Source organism: Clupea harengus, chromosome 8 (assembly GCF_900700415.2).
Source record: "Clupea harengus chromosome 8, Ch_v2.0.2, whole genome shotgun sequence".
Lineage (NCBI taxonomy): Eukaryota > Metazoa > Chordata > Actinopteri > Clupeiformes > Clupeidae > Clupea > Clupea harengus.
In genome coordinates, this window is record NC_045159.1 from 27,943,986 (window position 1) to 27,963,247 (window position 19,262).

The following is a 19,262-nucleotide window of genomic DNA, read 5'->3' on the forward strand; positions in this document are numbered from 1 at the left end:
CTTATCCCATGTTATTTGTATGTACATACACACACACATTTAAAGGCGAAGTTCTTAATCCTGATGAAATATTGTTGACATTTGAACTCAACAGCCAGTCTGCGTCTGACGCTTTTTTGAGTGCACAACAGACAACTAGAGGACCATACATTTGATAAAAGGTGTATTGGATTGAAATCGAGGGCTGCAGCTTTAATCATCCTGCACTGACTGCTAACTCTCACTCTGACATGATTCCTCTCCCTCTTTCCTGCAGCTGTGACAGTGGAGTCGGTTCCAGCAGTGGGGAATGGGGGCTTTATTCAGACTAAGCTGGATCACACCGTGTCCCTCTCCTGCTCGGCGCCCTCTGCGGGTGAGGAGCTGCAGTGGTTTCGTAACGGGGTCCCGGTGGCCCTGCCGGAGGGGAACCGCGTGGACCACAGCAGACTGTGTGTGCAGCCCGTGACCAGGGAGGACCATGGTGTCATGTTCCTGTGCCAGCTGAAGAACAATGCAGCCCTCAACGGCTCTGTGCAGCTGGAGGTGACCTGTGAGTTTGGGAGGAGGGGCTGTAGACCATCACCTACCATCTGTTGTCAGGGAGCCCCAGGCCAATGACTTGAGAAAGCAAGGGAAGAGGAGAGTCACAACACATTATCAAATGGGTGTTTGATGCTGTGCTGGATGTTGGAAAACTGTGAAACCAACTGACAGTAGACTCATTTAGACTAGTTTTCGTTTCATAGTTCAACACTTTAATTCATTACAATACTTATTCTGTAATTCAATTCATTTAACTGTTTTTTTATCAAATGAAATAATTCCTTCTACACGCAGATACGTGTGTTTCCTTTTTCACATGTCTTTTTTTCACATGCCCTTTCCCCCTCTTCTGTAGTTGCCCCTGACCTCTCTGGCAATGAGGAGCTCTCTTTGGAGGAGGAGAGTCAAATGACCCTCTCCTGTGAGTCTCGCGCCAACCCCCCCGTGACTATCGCGTGGCGCCGTAACGGCGAGGTGGTCGACCTTACAGAGGGACACTTCGTCACCACCAACGACGGGCTCGTGGCACGCCTCAGTGTGTCCAGGCTGAGCCGAGAGCTCCACCAGGGCCTGTACAGCTGCACGGCCAGCTCACCTGTGGAGGCGGAGAGAACCAAGTCCTTCCAGGTCACCGTAACAGGTCGGTTACCCACCCATTACCTTTATTATTATTAGTAGTAGTTGTGAAAAATCGTATTATTATTTCGATTTGTAATTTCTCCGTCCATTTCTCCTCGTTGTGTCAGATAAGACCATGAGGTTCCCCCGAGACCCCATGATTGCAGGAATAGTCGTGGTCGTCTGCACTACCATACTCGCAGTCTTTGCCCGATGGGAGAGGATTGTCAAGGTAAAACAAAAACACACGCACGCACACACACACACACACACACACACACACACACACACACACACACACACACACACACACACACACACACACACACACACACACACAAACACACACACACACACACACACACACACAAACACACACACACACACACACACACACAAACACACACACACACACACACACACACACACACACACACACACACACACACACACACAAACAAACGGTTGCACATGATTGTTGTTAAGAATAACCGAATTTAACTTAGTGAACCACCTCTTACCTTGCTTGTTCACCTACATCTTTGGAGAAACAAACAAACAAACAAAAAACCTCAAAGCTGCAGATGATTGTTGCTCAAACCGCCCTAATGAACTTCATGACCCCACCTTACCTTCTTGATACACTTTGATCTTTAAAAAGATTTAAAAAAAAATACCATATCGAATTCTTCCAATAGTCTTCTTGAGGTGTGCTGTTCTTTTGTGTATTAAAAACTTAAAATGTGACTAAGATGCCTCTGAGACCTAAGACGTATCAATGCTGTGTGGACTCACATATATAAACATGTATTATTGTGTCTGTCTTCATGGTTTTTGTAATGACTTTCCTAGTCAACTATAGTGTACTTATTCACTATTATATAGCATCAGTATGCAAGACAACTCTGAGTGACGACCGACCACATTTTGTTATAGTTCTACACTGGTTTATTTCTTAATGCATACATCTACTATTAAACATAGCATAGCATCCCCTACTGGTGTGGTGTGTCAATGCTATAACCAATACATCACAACTTTAATATATTATTTTGGAGCATGTCGTCATTGGCAGTTGAAAAGATGCACACATACTGTATATAAAGTATTTCTAACTCTACCTTTCACAAACACAATATCTGGCCCATAATCAGCACAATGTGAGTCTAAGGATGTGTTTCTGTGTGTCCTCTAGTGCTGCAGGTGAATAGGAATTGGCCAGGATTACCGGGAGTAAAAAATAAAGACAAGAAAACTCATCCTGCCGTGGCAAAACTGCAAGGAGCACTCCTGACAAGAAGAAACTCCAACAGCATATCTGAAAATAAAGCTCCCTGATCACTTACAAAGCAGTGAGACTCTTTAATAACAGTGAGACAACCAGGAAGTAATAGTTGCCTGTTGGGAGTAGTGGTGTGCATGTGCATGTGTGTGAGTGTGTGTGTTTGTATTGTCTCTTTGTGTGCAGCTGCTGGCTGTGTTTACTGAGCAACCCTAGGGCCACATCTCAGACCTGTTACATATTTACTGTCACCAGGCCTGCAGGCACCAGGGACACACCCATCACCACTTTCACCCTCCCAATGCCAGCAGCGAATGACCCCATTAAATTGGCTGGGTTACTGCTGTTTGCCAAGGCCACGTTCAAGGTCAAGGATACTGTCATTTTTTTTAAAAGTGTTTGCAGAAAGCTTACTGTAAAGATAGAAAACATGATTGGGTTCCTGCCCTTGTAAACACAGAGGTTTTGTGGTAGCAATGTGGAATGCTGAGCTTTGCTGGATTGAGATAGCAAAGATGTTTAGGGTGGGGCATCTTTGTCATAGCCAAGAGAGATATTTGAGTTCTGAGACAAAAAAACACAAATCTCTCTCACACTCTTTAGAGAGGTGAAATTATTTGTGTTTTTCAGCTTGTATAGGCCAAAGTGAGACCAACCTATTTTTTTACATTAACTGTTTGGATCAGAACAATTCACTATTAATTAATCACAACTGAATAATTATAAATAATGTGGACCAATCTGAGAAAACAGCTGGTTGGTAAACTGTTGAGTGGGAAATCGTCGCCTTTCACTTTGCATAACAATACGACTATTAGAACGCAGTTAAGCTTCTTTTCAAGAGTGGAAATGAGGGTCTCTGGCCAATCCCTGACTACTAGAGAGGCTGGGTCAACTGTGATTGGGGAGCGGTCGAGAAGGTGGTCCGCCAAATTCAAACAGTGGAGTATACGCGGAGAAGGATCTGATTCAGGCACTGTGAACAATAACGCTGAAGAAATTTGAAAATAAGGTAGGATTTCTCTGCTAGCATTTGTTAATAAACGCGTAGTCGATAAGAATTGTCCGCTGTGATTGATTAAAAAATATGGGCAGATCCTCGACCTTCCAAAACGGAGGATCAGAATAGAGGACATGTAACTTCAATGTTAATTTACAAACTCACTCTCTCTGAGAGTTGTTACCCTATCGATAGCTTTCTTTTTTCGCCATTGGCGCACTGAAAAGGGAGAACGGATAGGTGATAATTGTGTAAAAGCTGTTCGAACTAATGCTAATGTTATTGTTGTGAGCGTGTTAGTAAACAATACGATTAACATGTTGCAGTTGATTTGCTGCCTACTTTATCTGGGCATCAGAGTAGGTTGCTAAAATGGCTAGCAGAGTGACGTTAGCTAAATAACTTACTTTGCAAGCTAGATAAATCAATAATCAAACAACAGTTTTTGAGTTTTTCACGGCATATTATCAGGGACAGTCTTCCTGAGAAAGACGTTTGTTTTATTAACTCCTATCATGTTACGTTTCATTGTTAGCCCCTCAACATGACGTCTTCTTTTGTGAGTGGAGTCGGCACGGCTGTGACTAGTGTGTGGCGGGTCCACACCCAGCTCGACGAGTCGGATGAACCAGAGACCTCCCCTGTAGCACCCAACAGGTTCCGAAAGCTGCGTACCTCCAGCTCTCTGAACTCTCTGCGTATGTCTCTGCGCAAAAGACTTCCACTGAAGTCTGTCCAGTCCAATGTGGCCACTGAGACGGAGAACCCAACTTGGGAGTCTCTTGAAATGAACAAGAAGACAGGGACTGTTCGCCAGTTTACGCGGAATGCGAAGAATTCCATTACAGGAGCATATCAGGTTTGAGAAACATTTCCATTGAACTAACGATGTTTTACGTACCAGCGGATATTTTATTTGAGGTGGATTTAGATTTCATGAGGTTAATAGAGTTCATATTAGTATATATTTTTAGAGTGACATTAGTTCATATTAATACTCTCCACTCAAAACGCATTTCACCCTTCAATAGTCACCACGATCACCTTGAAAATGTAGCAAAATTAAGTGTCATAGTATCAACTATTGTTAATATGAAAATGCGATATTTTTTTTGTGATATTGTGAATTGGTCATCGGTTACGGAACTCTGCACCCTGTCCCTATCTCATCCCCCTTTCAGAAGTTCCAGAAGAGACAGGTATCCCGAGAGGACTGTCTGGTGTCCACACCTGGTCGGATACCAGAGGGGGAGGAGAATGGCTTCCTCACCCCATCGCGTACCCCTCGGCGCGCCCCCACAGCCCGGAACGCCACTCTAACGCCCTCACACACCCCAAGGTCCACCACCTGCCGCACCCCGAGGTCTGCCACCAAACGCACACCCAGATCGGCGACCAGACGCACACCCAGGAGAGGAGGGGGCTGTACCCCAGAAGCGAGCGATGCGGTGAGGGGTGTGAGGGCGGGGGGCGGCCGAAGACAGCTGGTGCGCATGGCAGCTCTAAGGAGTCCCTTTGCCTCCCCAAACACCATGACCCAGAGACGGTAAACACCCCCCCAATGCCTCTTTTGCACCTGTCATTAGTCACCCCCAATGCCTCTTTTGCACCTGTCATTAGCCATATATTCTTTTAGCTGTTTGGCAGATGTAGCACAATGCAGGTGTTATAGCTATATGCTTACTCAGGTGAAATTATTGTATGGACTATATATTCTGATGCACATTACCAGTTTTGCTCCAGTGCTGTGCCATTACAGTAAGCCGCTGAAAATGTGTCCTGTCTCAAGGTCTTTAACTGGGATAAAATGGATGCCTTTAGTCGAGGAGCACTATGAAAGAAGATCTGGGTTTGAGGGGGTTGTTTTTAATGAAGGAAGATGTCTTGTAGAGCTGGACTTGTTGGAGTACACGTGTGGGGACCACCATGAGTGAATGGGACCTAATGTGGGTGGGACAACTGACAATTTTAACTGACTCTCTCTGTGTGTGTGTGTGTGTGTGTGTGTGTGTGTGTGTGTGTGTGTGTGTGTGTGTGTGTGTGTGTGTGTGTGTGTGTGTGTGTGTGTGTGTGTGTGTGTGTGTGTGTGTGTGTGTGTGTGTGTGTGTGTGTTGTGACAACAGGCAGTTTGAGCGGGAGGTAGATGGGATGTCCAGTGGACTGAGGAAGCTGAAGAGCCTGTCTCAAGCCTTCAATGACGTCATTGGCAGAGATGAACGGTATGTGGACACTTACGTAGCTATGTTTTCTTTCAAACCTAAAACCAGCTTTTCCCGGTATGGTTGGCATCATGAGTAGCAGGCAGAAATGAATGCAGGAAAATTCTTCTTTTGAATATAGGCCCTGCATTTTGAGTGAATCTCAAAACATTGCTCAGAATTTTACAAGGTCGTTGCAATGGCCATGACTTCATCAGTATGCAATTTATAAAAGAAAGTTGATCACTCGAAATGAAACTATTACCGATTCAATTTTTTCCATCAATCAACTCTCTATGCACTGGCTTTTGCTTAAGCAGACAGCGAGGCTACTCATGCCAAACTTCCTGTTATCTTTGCTCCCAGGCCAGATGAGGGGACTTTCCTGTTTGTGTTTAAAGCGTTGGCCTCTCTCTCTCTCTCTCTCCCCCGCTCGCTCTCTTAACGGCCACGTCTGTCTACTACAGCAGAGGCCCTGTCTCCAGACGCCCCTCTCTCAGCCTGCCTTCCCGCCTAGTGGTTTTGAAATATGTGTGGGTGTGTGACGAAAGAGGAATTTGAGAAACCCCTGGGTGCGTGGATGAATATTAGGTCCATGTGAAGGTTGGGCTCATAAAAATGAGAAATAACTCACAAATTTTAGATAGCGCTAAGAGGTGAGGACGCATATGTTAGTGCATGAGTGATGTTTTCAAAGAGATATGTAATAAACTGATTAGAAATTTTGAATTCAAAGATAATATCCATACTTTGTTGTGAACTATAAGCTGTTTTTGTTTGTTTTAAGGGGAGACTGATTATAGGCCCTGGTCTCCTTTGCTTAAGATTGTACTGTAAAGGCTTTGTGCAAGATTAACTGAATGTGTGTGATAGAGTGAAAAGAGGAGAAAGAGAGTGTTTTGTAGAGAGAGAGAGAGAGAGAGAATTGCAAGACTGAGCAGAAGGGGGAGTCGGCTGTGACCTCATTCCCCTGCTGCCGTGGCCCCCCCTTAAGAGCTTATCCCAGATTCCTCACATTTTTCCTGTTCCCGCCGTCTTAACCAGAGGCCCACTTGTCTCAGACGGTCCCAAACCCCCACTCACTGGAAGAACGTTACAGATAAGGGCCACAGCAAAAGATAGCTTTAACAATGAAGTAGATACATAATCATCCGTAGTTCTTCTGGTTCTGTTAAGGTCATCTGATAGGCTGACACCAGTGAGGCCAGCCCCCATGTTGGCTTATATTAGTCATGTGGCCAACTTTGGGTCAAGATCAGCGAGGCAGCCAGAGTACAAGACTGAAAAGAATTTGTAACATGTGTTCTTTCCTCAGCAGCAAGGTCAAGTACTCCCTTATGACCGAGTAAATCATTCGAGGTAAATTTTCATTCCTTTAATCCTATAAGGCGTTTGGCAAGTCCATGCCTTTGCTGCATGAATGATTTGTTACATATGTGTGTGTGTGAAAGATATGTCTTACTCCACTGTGCAGTCTGGTCACCTCTGCATGATGGCTTACTGGATGCAGGAGAAATGTGTAAAACACAGTGTGCATGTGTGTATGTGTACTGATGATGTGCTTGCGGTTGCTTGTGTAAAAACAGATTGTGTAAACACTGACTGCATGACATTGCATGCATTTACAGCAACAAATGTTGACTACATGCCAGGTGTTAAAACCCAAAAGTGCTAATTAACACGTAATACTGTGAGAAAAAAAACTGACACTTTTCTTCAAACATTCTTGTTTTATTCATATTATTATATTATTGCTACTTCAAATTTGTGCTTTAAAAGACAAAATATCGAATGCTTGAAATCCACACCTGAATGGTGCACACTAATGGCAGCGCTTCTACAATTGTAACTGCAAGTGCAGTTGAATGAGACACTTGCAGTATCCAATTCATAACTATTGTGACAAAGCCTCTTTAATAACCTGAAGGCAGGCTTTCAATTGACCTGGCTTCTCCTCCTGACCTCTCCACCTCCTCTCCTCCTCCCCGCTCAGGTCTCAGGCCGTGGAGCATTACAGAAGTGTTATGGCAGGAGAACACTCCACCTCCACCCCGAGGGAAGCATCCGGCGTTTTCTCCACGTCTTCCGTGCGCCAAGGAAGCAGACGTGTGCGAGAGATGGTGGGGAACTGGAAGGACTCGGTCATGTCCAACATTCACAGCATGTCCTGAAGCACTCCATCATGCTCTCTCTGGGACATCATTTCTACACATGGTATTTCTGTGTGTCTGTGTGTTTACCTGTGTGTGTGTGTGTGTGTTAGAACCTTGTTACACATTTGAAGATGTCTGTGTACCGTCTACCGTGAGTCAGTAGATGAGCCTTAAGGGTCCTGTGGGAAAACCGCATTTCAGGCTAAATTAGGCTGCTCACTCTCTCTCCTGTTCGTCCTATTTTACGTGTATTGCTTGTGTTTCGAACATGCAGCCACAGTTTGTACTACATGTTTGCACAGAACAATTATGAGGTGCTTTCCATACACCATACATTATTTCTATTCATTCTTTTATCATGTTTTACTTTTGTGGACCTTTTCGTGGACTATTTACTAGTCATTGAAAGCACTGTTTGTTGTATAAACAATGCCTTACACCAACATTGTATTTGTACTTTGGGGAACACTAGAACTAAAACACTGTGAGTTATGATATATAGCTTTTAAATGTAGACTTAACTAACACTCAATATGACAGAGGCATTGTTTGTCTCCAATGTATGTTTTATAAATAATAACTAATAATGCATTCTATTGACCGTTGTTTAGTTACCCAGGGTCAATAACTTATTATAACTTAATATTTTTTTAAAAGAAGCTTTTCTGACTTACTTCCTCTGGGATTTTAAGATTCATATCACTATGGGAAACTAAAAAATGCCTTACTTAGCTGAAGCTAATTGGCTGAATTGGGAAATCTGTTACTGTAACTGACTTATCTTGGGTCTGGTGAGATTGCTGTGAATAACTACATGTGACATTCACTTTGGGGTTAGTGTGTTTCACTTACCTGGGAAGTCATCGAGAATGTCCAGAAGGTCAAAAAAAAAAGCATATTTCTTGTTGATTTGTTTAATGTTCAAATGTATACCAAAAATGGATTGTTTCTTACATGTTATTTACTGTTTTGTAAATTGCAATTAAAGTCCACCTTTTACAAAAAAAGCAAGTGTGGTCATGGACATGTCTGTCCCAGTTATGGGATGTATCACCCAAAGTGTCACGTTTGAGCACAGTTGCTGAGATGAGACTCATGGAGCTGACTGCCCTCTATCTCCACAGAGAAGAAGAGAACCATTACAGAGCCAACCAAAACCCTTGTTATTGCACATTCCATACTTTTTTAAGGCAAGATTTACAAGGGCTTCAAATCAAATTAAATTAAATTAAATGTCGAGCATCAAACCCTTTTTTGTAAGTGTGTAGACTACATAGCTGGTCACATTTATAACTAGCAATGAGTAACCATTTTACTAAATGAGGGCGAATGAGTAACCATTTTTCCAAATGAGGGCAATTACAAAATACTGCTTTTAATGGACAGTGCACATAAGCTCTGCAGGTCACAGCATTCAGACATACAATAATAAGTGAAAGAAGAGCTATGACTTCTTTCAGTGTTGGAAACACAACGATCATAGTTCAACAGCAGACACCTGTGTTCCCAACTATTTATACAAATGTACAACATTTCAGATAGCATTGCTCTGCACAGTTTGAGCACGTTTAGCTTTAGGCTCAGACAGCATCTTAAAATAGAACCTTTCCATTTAGATCCTCTATCAGTGAAATATGGATAACACAAAAGCATATCAAGAAAATGATAAACTCTATTTGAAATTAAAGGCAGAAGCAACTCTAAAATGATATTTGGCAAAAAATGGAGGAGGGACGTTGCTTTTTTTTATAACTGAAATGTTTTCCCTGACTGACATTTTCAGTAACTATTTCCTAGAAATAATTCTGGCAGGTGTAGAATTAAGTACAGAATTAAAAGAACCATGTCTTCAGTAGTTTGCAGTATTAGTTCACACACACACACACACACACACACACAACGCTTGCCAAACACTCATGTGTCTTGCTCGGGTCCGGGCACAAAATGCCCCCCTCCCTCCCTCCCGTCTAGTTTGCCATAGCTGTCTGATCATACATACATCAGGTTTATTTCACCTTAAGTATTCCCAAAAATGAACTTTGAACTTTACAACATCTGGCCAATCCTGTCCCAATGCACTCCCTCAGCCCTCTGCATTCAGCTGTGCACGTTTCATATTTGTCATCTACATAGTGTACACGGTTTATCTGACACATTCAACAGTACAGGGCATGCATGCATACAGGATTAAACCCCCCAGGGCCTTGGCTATGCTAACTTAACTAAATCCCGACACCATTTCAGCAGATGCCGTTCTATGAACACAAACCCTAATGTACACATTAGAGAGACACAGTGAGCCTCCACTCAGGGCTCCCACCTCTTCATGAAGAACGTTCGGCTCCCGCTGGGCTGTAGAATCTTCATTGTAGCATCATAAATGAATTCATGTGAAAACGACTCGTATAAATCAAAACCAAACAGAAGTCAAATGTGATGGACCTCACCCCTTCTATCTGGCACGGAGCTGGTGTTCTTCAAGGGTACTCGGGGGGGCATCACGCCATCACGTGTTCTTAAGCCTTTCTCTGATTCTTCTCCAAGCTGGACTGTGGCACAGATTTCCAGTTTCAGGACACATGGGTAAAATGCTTTAGAGTTTGGAGCCAATACTGTGAAAGAGAGGGGAAAGAAAGAAAGAATGTATCTTAACAGAGTTACTGAGTGTTAACAGACGTTAACAATGAATGAAATCTAAAGGCCCTAATTATATGATAACCAATCATGTCATTCCCAGGATGTCTGGGGGGATGAATAATACATGTTTTTGCAGTAAGATTGTTTTTTTTGGAAAATGCTTTTAAATGATTTAAAACTTGGAAAGGAAATGAACTTGCCTGCCTGGTCCATAACACAGTTTACCATACGGAAATATCCACTTTAGATTTAGCATTTGACTGTGCACTTTGGACTGGTATTATATTATGTTGAAGAATAAACTGGTCTGGTAAAACAACTGAAGCTTAACAGAGGAGAGAAGATAATAAAGGCACAGTGACAGACTCAGCCATAACACAGACAGACAACACGGATAGACAGGGCTATGGACTGCTAATGATAGCAGGTACTCCACTGATCTCTGCATCTTTATGCATGAGGCAGTCTCAGGTTGAGGAGTGAATAGGAGTGTGTGTGTGTGTGTGTGTGTGTGTCTGTCTGTGTGTGTGTGTGTCTGTCTGTGTCTGTCTAGCTGTCTGTCTTGGGCCTGATTCTGTTTGTTTTGTGTTCTCTTGTGTATGTATGTGTGGGGAGTGTGTGTGTATCGAGTGAACCCCCGCACCCCATATTTTCCGTGATTGTCCTAGCATTCAGAACCATCATATTGTCAATCGAAACCTTGACAGAGCCAAGAGTATGACAACATCACAAAACAACTAGAATCATCTCTGTGTACAGATACATCACCGACAGAATAAAAGAACACACAAATTATAGAGCCATCACAGACAGAAAAAAAGGACACACAAATTATAGAGCCATCACAGAAAAAAAAAAACCTCCTCTTTGTTGCCCCTTACCGTTCCCTGCCTGACGTCACCTGATCACAATGCACCACAAAGCCAATCAACTCCACGCACACAAAGCTCCCATTCAGTCCTCTCTCCAAGGGAACCAACCGATGAAAGACGGACCCATTTTCTCAGGCGGTCCCCCGGGCCAATTTCTGCCCCGAACAGGGGCAAGGGGAGAATAGGAGGATGACGCAGGTCAACACGAGCCCCTCAGAGAAGCGATCGACTGTGGTGAATCAGACCATGTCACAGGGGGCCCCTCGCTGCACTTTCAATCAGTCAGCCAGCGGCACAGAGCTGCGTGAGCCGAGACTAATTTCACCCCTTGGCCATCGCCAAGTCTGCCTGTGCAAACACCGGTTGGTGAGTTTCTTTACTCCACTAGGATAGAAACCTGCTCAGAGATAGATTGGATTTTTTTCTTAATATTAGTTTTGTCTTATTTAGTCACACTATGGATTCAAATAAAAGATGTGGAATAAAACCTGGAGTGCCTGTGATTATTGATTACCACCAGACAGAAAAAATAAATTGACACAGTAATAGATACAATAACCACACACCGTTACCCCATTGGTACTGATGCTGATCCTTAAGCCTCCTAATGCTCCATCTTGTAACCATTCAATTCTAACTGTGTGGATCCTGCTTCCCTGTTGTGTAAATGTCCCGATGTGTCTAATGCACACTTACCTTTTCGCACAGGGGACCCATCTTTCTGTGATATCCTCCGCCTCTCTCTCTCCACCACCCTCTGAGTGTGTCAGGGAGTGTGGTCCCCTCTGATGAGAACAGGTTCCACTCCATCCACATGGACTTCACACTGACTGTGGGCACGTTCACACTGACTGTGGGCACGTTCAGGCTGACTGTGGGCACGTTCAGGCTTCGGTGTGGCAGTGGTGGAGGAGGGTGGAGAGGGCTGCTGCACGGACATGGCCCGTCGCAGTAGCGGCGTGCGCTTGCAGGACAGGAAGTCGGGAGACGGGGACAGGAAGTCGGACTTGGTGGTGAGGCCAAAGGAGGCCTGGCGTGGGATCATGCGGCCCTTCTTGGTGCAGGAGCCGTGCTCAAACTCCAGGGAGGAGAGGTGCGCAGCGTAGCCCTCACTCAGGAACTGGGAGTGGCATGGATGGAGAGAAGTAGAGGGAAGAGAGAGGGAATAAAGGGAAAAAGGGTAGAGAGGAAGGAAATGATAAACAGAATAAGTTTTCCTGCCTGCTATATGGTCTAGTACATAACTGATAAAAAGTGATGAGTGTCATGAAGAAGAAAGATGGGTCATAAAACTCGGTCGATAAAATGAGAACAAAACAAACTCTGAGATATGATCTCCAGTAAGAAATATCTCCAGATCTGCTCACCATTTTGTTCAGTAGACCTGTATCCTAAATATCAAAAGTTACTGCAGTTGAGCTAACTTCAAAGAAAATGACAGAAGGGGTCTCTCTAGTCTAGAGAGTGACAGTTTCATTCATGTATTGTTTCATTCACCCATTGAGTTGTTAATGTATACATCCATGTGTGTTGGTTTTCATTTACTTGAATGGGAAAAATCCTTGCAAAAGCTTGCCAATTTCATTTAGTTTTTCTTGTTTTTCTACAGTGACATTTACAGAATTCCTCTCTCAGGCCTAGGTCTAAAAGGTCACCACTCAATATTAAACCTTTTCCGGTTTGGACTGTCTCCAAGCGGACACAAAATCCCCCAAATAGGAATGGTCAGTGTTGTTTAGCATGTTTTGTCCTCAAGCACTTTCCTGCCACTGATAAAAAATGACCCACAATACCCCTCACAGGACTGGGGATGTTGGCAAGCAAAGTACTGGAGCTGCAGTTTCACGAGTTGAATCATCGGTATCTTAACCTCATCTGTAAAAGTGACTGTGCAGACCACTTGAGAGACCGCTGCTGTCGATAAATCACTAATACTACTAACTGCTAACATTAAACTTGGTTGCTTTTCTCATTTACACGTCATTGTTGTTGTGTGGGCTTCAACATAATGGGGAGGTGTGGATGAACGTGACACTGCCACTGTCACCTGTGTTTGATTCAGGGCTTCAGCCATTGTGTTCTGTAAAGCACATTGAGAATATGTTCATTTTATAAATAAAACTGAAATAAGCAAAATAAAACCAAACTTGAACTGTTCAAACTCATTTAAACTCTCCACATGATGGTGCATCCTCACACATCCTGCACCACCTACGGGTCGGACCGGATCGGGTCGGACCAACAGCTTAGCCCACATTCTGATGCAAAAGCTGAGAAAAGAATCGCAGTGTCTGGATAGGTCTGATATCTCAGCGCAATAAATTAAATGGTGCTCTCTTTGAGACACAGGAATGGAAAGACCAGGATAAGAAAGGTAAATGTTCTCTTACATTGACAGAGTGAAAAATGACACGCTGTGATGAAAACCTTTGTTTATAAGGTCGTTTCCACAGAAATAGAAGAAGAGGAAGGACACCGAGCTCGTTCAGATAGGGTGAAGAAGAAGACAATAAAACAGCACAGGAAGAAAACTAATTACGGAGGGATGTGTTTGATTTATGCAGGAAGAAGAGGATATGGTGGAAAAGGGCTCTCTTTTTCATTTCCTCTATGTTGTTTTTTATTGGTCTGTTTACTTCAAATAATGAAGTTAGCTTTATTTGTGAACAGACTGCTTTGCCCCTTGGAGCAAAGAACACAGCAAGCTAAAGAAATCAATAAGTAGACAAATGTAATAAGCAAGTATATAAATAAAGGGGAACCGGGAAGAGGAATAGAGAGTACACAAACAGACAGCAGATGGATATTTTCTTCGGCCAGTTCACCCTGGGAATTTCCAAATTTAACCTTATGGTTAAAGTACACCATCTGAGCTAAACACAAAAACCCCAACGGCATCACTAGTCCCACCCAAAACACATTCATACCCCATTCCCACTCTCACTGAAAGCCGTTTACATTTACATTTAGCAGACGCTTTTATCCAAAGCGACTTACAAGGATGTATACACATTTCACATTTACACTGATGGCACACTGCACATCAGGAGCAATTAGGGGTTCAGTGTCTTGCTCAAGGACGCTTCGACAGGGAATCGAACTAGCAACCTTCTGATTACTAAACGACTTCTCTACCTCCTGCACCACTGACGCCCCGTTTATTTTACGCTGTTATGCCGCCGTGGTATCATGTGGGAATGGGGGCAATATGATAAAATCAAGCGGTTAATCTATCCCCTGGGGACCTAGCTACATTAACAATAATCTTCTGCCATGGCTCCAGTGGAAATTGGTACCAATGTGTTGTGATCGGTCGTGAGGTGGCTGGCTGGCGGTGACATAAATGATGATGGCGTGAAACAAAACAAATGTTCAGAAAGCAAGACGAGAACTCTTTCAACAGAGATGTGGGGAAGGTCAACTGGTGCCATGTTGCTAACTAACTAGCTAGTGTCTCAGCTTGGGCTTTTCACAACAATCTGGATTTGCCGCCTCGTCAGGTGGGAATACACAACACCCATAGTTTCTAAGTGTTGATACCAGCGCAATTTTGGTTCTGTTTGCCAAGTCCAAGTAAAAGAAAAGTACGCTAAAAAATATTTAGTTGTAACGACACTAGCAACTCTGACCAGGCTAATATGAGTCGATGACTTTCAGTGGACTATACAAGGGTTTTGCTGTGTTCGATTGGTCGCATGCAGCAGTTGGGTTATGTTATTGATAGGCTCATAGATGTCTGCGGCTAACATCGGAAATTAAGAGTCTAAAGTCTCTAGACTCGATTTTATATAAATGTACACAGTCCCGCACTGGGCTCGAACCCGTGTTTGTGTGTGTGTGTGTGTGTGTGTGTGTGTGTGTGTGTGTGTGTGTGTGTGTGTGTGTGTGTGTGTGTGTGTGTGTGTGTGTGTGTGTGTGTGTGTGTGTGTGTGTGTGTGTGTGTGTGTGTGTGTGTGTGTGTGTGTGTGTGTGTGTGTGTGTCCACTGTTTACTAACATACCTGACACTGGTTCTGGTGCTTCTTGGACGGCCTGCCCACAATGTATATCTGCAAAGGGCTCAGGCCCAGTGTGCTGTACACAGACATGTCCTTCATGGAGCCGTAGGCGGCACTGATCTTAATGTGGCACTGCAGGACAGGGGTGACAAAGCAAACAAAAAAACACCATGAGTTTCACTGACCATCTGTATGTATGTGTGTATATGTATGTGTGAGGAAGAAAGAGAGAGAGAAATTAGTCAGCACATGAAAATAGAGTGAGCCAGAGAGAGAGAGATGAAGACAGAAAGACAGAAAGAAAGAACACAACCAGAGGGACGGGGGTGATAAAAACAGAGAAAAGCAAAAAAAAACGAGGCTGAGAGTGAGACCTCCTGCACCAGGCTCCTGAGGAAGATGGTCTTCTGCCGGAGGGGGTCGTGCACCAGGCCCTCGGAGAAGAACACCATGCCCTGGGGGAAGTTGTGCTGAGTCAGCCATGACACCACCCTCTGCTTCTGCATGTCCGGGCGCCCCGTGATGTAGATGATCAGGTAGCCCCGGTCCTGCCAGTGCCTGGGTGGATGCAGGGGTGGATGGATGCAGGGAGGTCATGCAACACATGTCCTGGTCTTGGTCTTGGTCACATGCATACATCCAGACGCTAACACAACATATTTAGGCTCTAAAAACTGTGTTAAGGTATAGCTAAGAGTGGTCAGAGAAAGTACCTCTTACAGATGGTATACTTATCTAAGGACACCCTGGGAAACGCCTCGAAGCGTTAAGGTACAGTTTAAGGTTTATTTTATGAGTGACGTAACGTTGAGAATGCTTTGGGAAACCCTGCCGTGGTCTATTCAGTTCAGTTCAGAACTGCAGTAGACCTTTCCTCCTCCCCACGGCACACAAGTGCACTAAATCAATACTGCCAAGCGGCATTCTAAAGTTCCTTTGCTCTAAAAGCTTATATAGATCTTCACTTAGACAGGATTTGATTTTTGCTGTTAGCTTTGCTCTTGCCGCTCTTTGGCAAGTTCTATGAGCTGACTATTATTGTTTATCGTTATTTAATGGAGAGCTCTCTCTGCACCTCTGCACTGAGTCACTGGTCATGTTCTTCTCATACGTTCACATCATCATCATCATCATCCTCATCCTCATCATCATCATCATCAGCATGATCAACATTATAATAAGTGATTGCATTTCTTGACAAACAAAACCTAGAACCACAAGTTGCACCTTAAATCATTTTTCAAAATAAATGTAAACAAACAGAAACCTATTTTACTACACATAGGTGACGTAATGAGCTGATGATGTGTGACTTACCTGACGACATCCACCGCTCCTGCGCGGACCTTGGGGTCGCTGCCCATCAGGGACACGCTGGCAGCGAACGAGCCGTCGATGCTGAACACCACACACTCCATGCCCTTAGGCAGCACAGTCAGAAAGGCCTCCGCACTCGTCTGGTCCCCCCTGTGTGACATCATGGGTATGATGTAGAGCAATGAGAGACTTTTAGTATGTTTGAAGTGAGGTGAAACACTAGTATGTATATGTGTGGGGGGTGAATGCACGTCTGTGAGGTGAGAATTGAATCTACATTCTAGAATCTACATTTCTTTTCATTTTGTTCAATAACAGTATTTCTTTTGCAACCAAAGGGTACCACCAATACAAAGAAAGGGCACTTATACCAAGAATGGGAACCCTATAGGTGCAGGCAAACAGCCTGAAGTACCCCCGGATGAAACCATCAACACACTACAAAGGTTCAATTGGAACAGTAGCAGTAAGAGCAGCAGGACCACATTTCCTTTGTGATCATATGAGGTTATTATTTTAGACCTACTAAAGCATCTCTTTGTGTCTCTCTCCAAGCTCTCTGCATTCAGTCCCCGTCCATATATCACATAAACTACTTTCACACGAGGACCGTCATACATACCTGACCACCATTTTTATGGGGTAGACTCCAACAGGAAGTCGCTTGCTTGCAGGGATGGTGTATGACACACGGCCACTGTTGCTGGTGAGCTCAGTGTCAAAGAGCACCCAGCGACCCGATGCAGGCTGAGACATCAAAAATACATCCACCTGAGAGAGAGAGAGAGAGAGAGAGAGTGGAGAGAGAAAGAGAGATAGAGATGGAGTGTGAGTGTGAGTGAGAGAGAGACAAAGGAGGGGGACAGAAATAACCCTGTGTGTGTGTGTGTGTGGGTACCTGTTTGTGTGTGTGTGTGTGTGTGTGTGTGTGTGTGTGTGTGTGTGTAGGTACCTGTTTGTGTGTGTGTGTGTGTGTGTGTGTGTGTGTGTGTGTGTGTGTGTGTGTGTGTGTGTGTATGTGTGTGTGTGTGTGTGTGTGTGTGTGTATGTGTGTCTGTAGGTGCATGAGTGTGTGTGATTGTGTGTGTGTGTGTGTGTGTGTGTGTGTGTGTGTGTGTGTGTGTGTGTGTGTGTGTGCGTGCGTCAGTGTGTGTACTGGTAGGGATGACCTGTGGAATGATGAAAATAGGCACGGGGGGAAACAGAAGACAGTTCCAAAGGAGCAGAACAAACTGCTGGCTGGAGGGGCAGGGGGCACAGTGAGGGCGGAGGAGGGAGACGTCTCTCTCTAATGACACACTGAAAGCCAGAGAGCACTGCTAAATTTGGACCCCAGCCTTCTCCCCTGACCCGCTCCAATCGGAGCAGGGTTTGAAAAGTGAAAACCAGGATTTCCACTTTTATGGCCATGATTTAGGCCAGCCAACGCTGCTTGGCTGCACCGAGGGCACCCCAGGTGGCACTGCCCACTCTCACAGCCTCAGAATGGGTCACTATGAATAGGGACACTTTCCCTCTTTCTTTTTCTTTGGCTCAAACTCACTACTTCTACAGGGAGTTGAGCGGGCAGTGGGGGGACCACCAGATCCATGCCTGTGAGTGAGCCAGCGGATCTCAGCAGAGAAAGACCTCACCTTCTTTAGTAGATATCATACCATGTAATACTCTACCACACTTCAATTACACATTCATTATTATCTATAGTACATGCATGCCCCTTAAGCTAAAGTAGTACGTTTTCGTCTAGAACTACCAAGCTAACTAGCTAAACATCAACAGACTTGCACCAACAGTAACAACAGCAAAGTTGACACCATCTAGCTTGCTAACTGATGTATGTTGGCAATATACTTTGTGGCACTCTGTTGCAAATGCTGTTCAATCGAGTTTAATACCTGGATCACAAAAGGCATAGTGAATAGTTAAGTCTGTATCTCTAATTCACATGACCATGTGCCATCTAAATTCATTCATGCATTCATTCATTAATTCATTTATTCATGTAATGTGCCTTTAACTTGTTAACTAAGCTCTTTGGCTTTAAAAACGGCAGCTACCTGAGATCCATGGCTGTGAGTGAGTGAGTGAGTGTTTTACAGCAGTGAAGACTCTCACCTTCTCCCCCGTCAGTGTGACCATGTCCAGGGGGCCGTACATGAACCGACCCACCAGAGTCTGGAAACCGTCCTCCGTGGCAATGACATCATGCACCCTGTGATTGGCAGTGACATTCTGCATGGAAGATGAGGAGAAAAAAAGAGTGCAATATAATTTATTAAAGAAAATGGAACACCTGTGTGTGTGTGTGTGTGTGTGTGTGTGTGTGTGTGTGTGTGTGTGTGTGTTGTGCGTGTGTGCCTGTCCCTAAAATTCAGACTCAATATCAGCACTTGAAATTCAAGCTCCAAATCTCAAATAAGTCTGTAAAACCACATGCACAAACAAAATGAAAAATCAGTGTAGTACATATCTTAACTTAAAGTAAAAGTTAAAGTTTGCTTGATTTAACAGTGAATGTTTTGTATTTAACCACTACAAATGTGTAGGTCAGTGTTCACTTTCTCTGACGTCTCTCTGAGACTAATGCTACTCTGTGCCTCAACTTGTCATCTTGCCACTCATTGAGGGCAGAGACAGGTCTCACAGCCAAATGCCTGTTTTTA

General features: G+C 44.0%; 3 protein-coding genes across 5 annotated transcripts in view; 2 read left to right on the forward strand and 1 right to left on the reverse strand.

Moving 5' to 3' along the window:
* Window positions 1–249: 249 nt before the first annotated feature.
* Window positions 250–2,488, forward strand: tmigd1 (transmembrane and immunoglobulin domain containing 1; the record flags this gene model as incomplete). Its single annotated transcript, XM_031572759.2, has 4 exons — window positions 250–532; window positions 881–1,165; window positions 1,272–1,375; window positions 2,339–2,488. Coding segments are annotated over 4 exons (684 nt in total), but the record flags the coding sequence as incomplete, so codon positions are not given.
* Window positions 2,489–3,228: 740 nt separating this feature from the next.
* LOC105898226 lies at window positions 3,229–8,783 on the forward strand. 3 transcript variants are annotated; one of them, XM_031572611.2, is made up of 6 exons: window positions 3,229–3,437; window positions 3,961–4,284; window positions 4,607–4,971; window positions 5,549–5,644; window positions 6,939–6,982; window positions 7,617–7,731. In XM_031572611.2, exons 2-5 carry the CDS (start codon window positions 3,970–3,972, stop codon window positions 6,970–6,972), a joined length of 810 nt encoding a protein of 269 aa, XP_031428471.1. In that variant the 5' UTR covers window positions 3,229–3,437; window positions 3,961–3,969; the 3' UTR covers window positions 6,973–6,982; window positions 7,617–7,731. The 3 variants fall into 3 exon arrangements, with proteins under 3 accessions (XP_031428471.1, XP_031428472.1, XP_031428470.1); XM_031572612.2 differs by having other exon boundaries at window positions 3,231–3,437; window positions 6,942–6,982; XM_031572610.2 differs by lacking the exon at window positions 6,939–6,982 and having other exon boundaries at window positions 3,247–3,437; window positions 7,617–8,783.
* Window positions 8,784–10,098: 1,315 nt separating this feature from the next.
* plrdgb (PITP-less RdgB-like protein) overlaps window positions 10,099–19,262 on the reverse strand; it is a 63,295-nt gene continuing 54,131 nt past the window's right edge. Inside the window, exons 13-19 of the mRNA XM_031572760.1 lie at window positions 18,715–18,831; window positions 17,222–17,370; window positions 16,600–16,749; window positions 15,657–15,840; window positions 15,286–15,414; window positions 11,982–12,405; window positions 10,099–10,388 (exon numbers count right to left, since the gene is read on the reverse strand). Of these exons, the coding sequence (XP_031428620.1) occupies window positions 12,052–12,405; window positions 15,286–15,414; window positions 15,657–15,840; window positions 16,600–16,749; window positions 17,222–17,370; window positions 18,715–18,831 (1,083 nt within the window). The 3' untranslated portion in view covers window positions 10,099–10,388; window positions 11,982–12,051. The remainder of the gene's footprint in view (window positions 10,389–11,981; window positions 12,406–15,285; window positions 15,415–15,656; window positions 15,841–16,599; window positions 16,750–17,221; window positions 17,371–18,714; window positions 18,832–19,262) is intronic.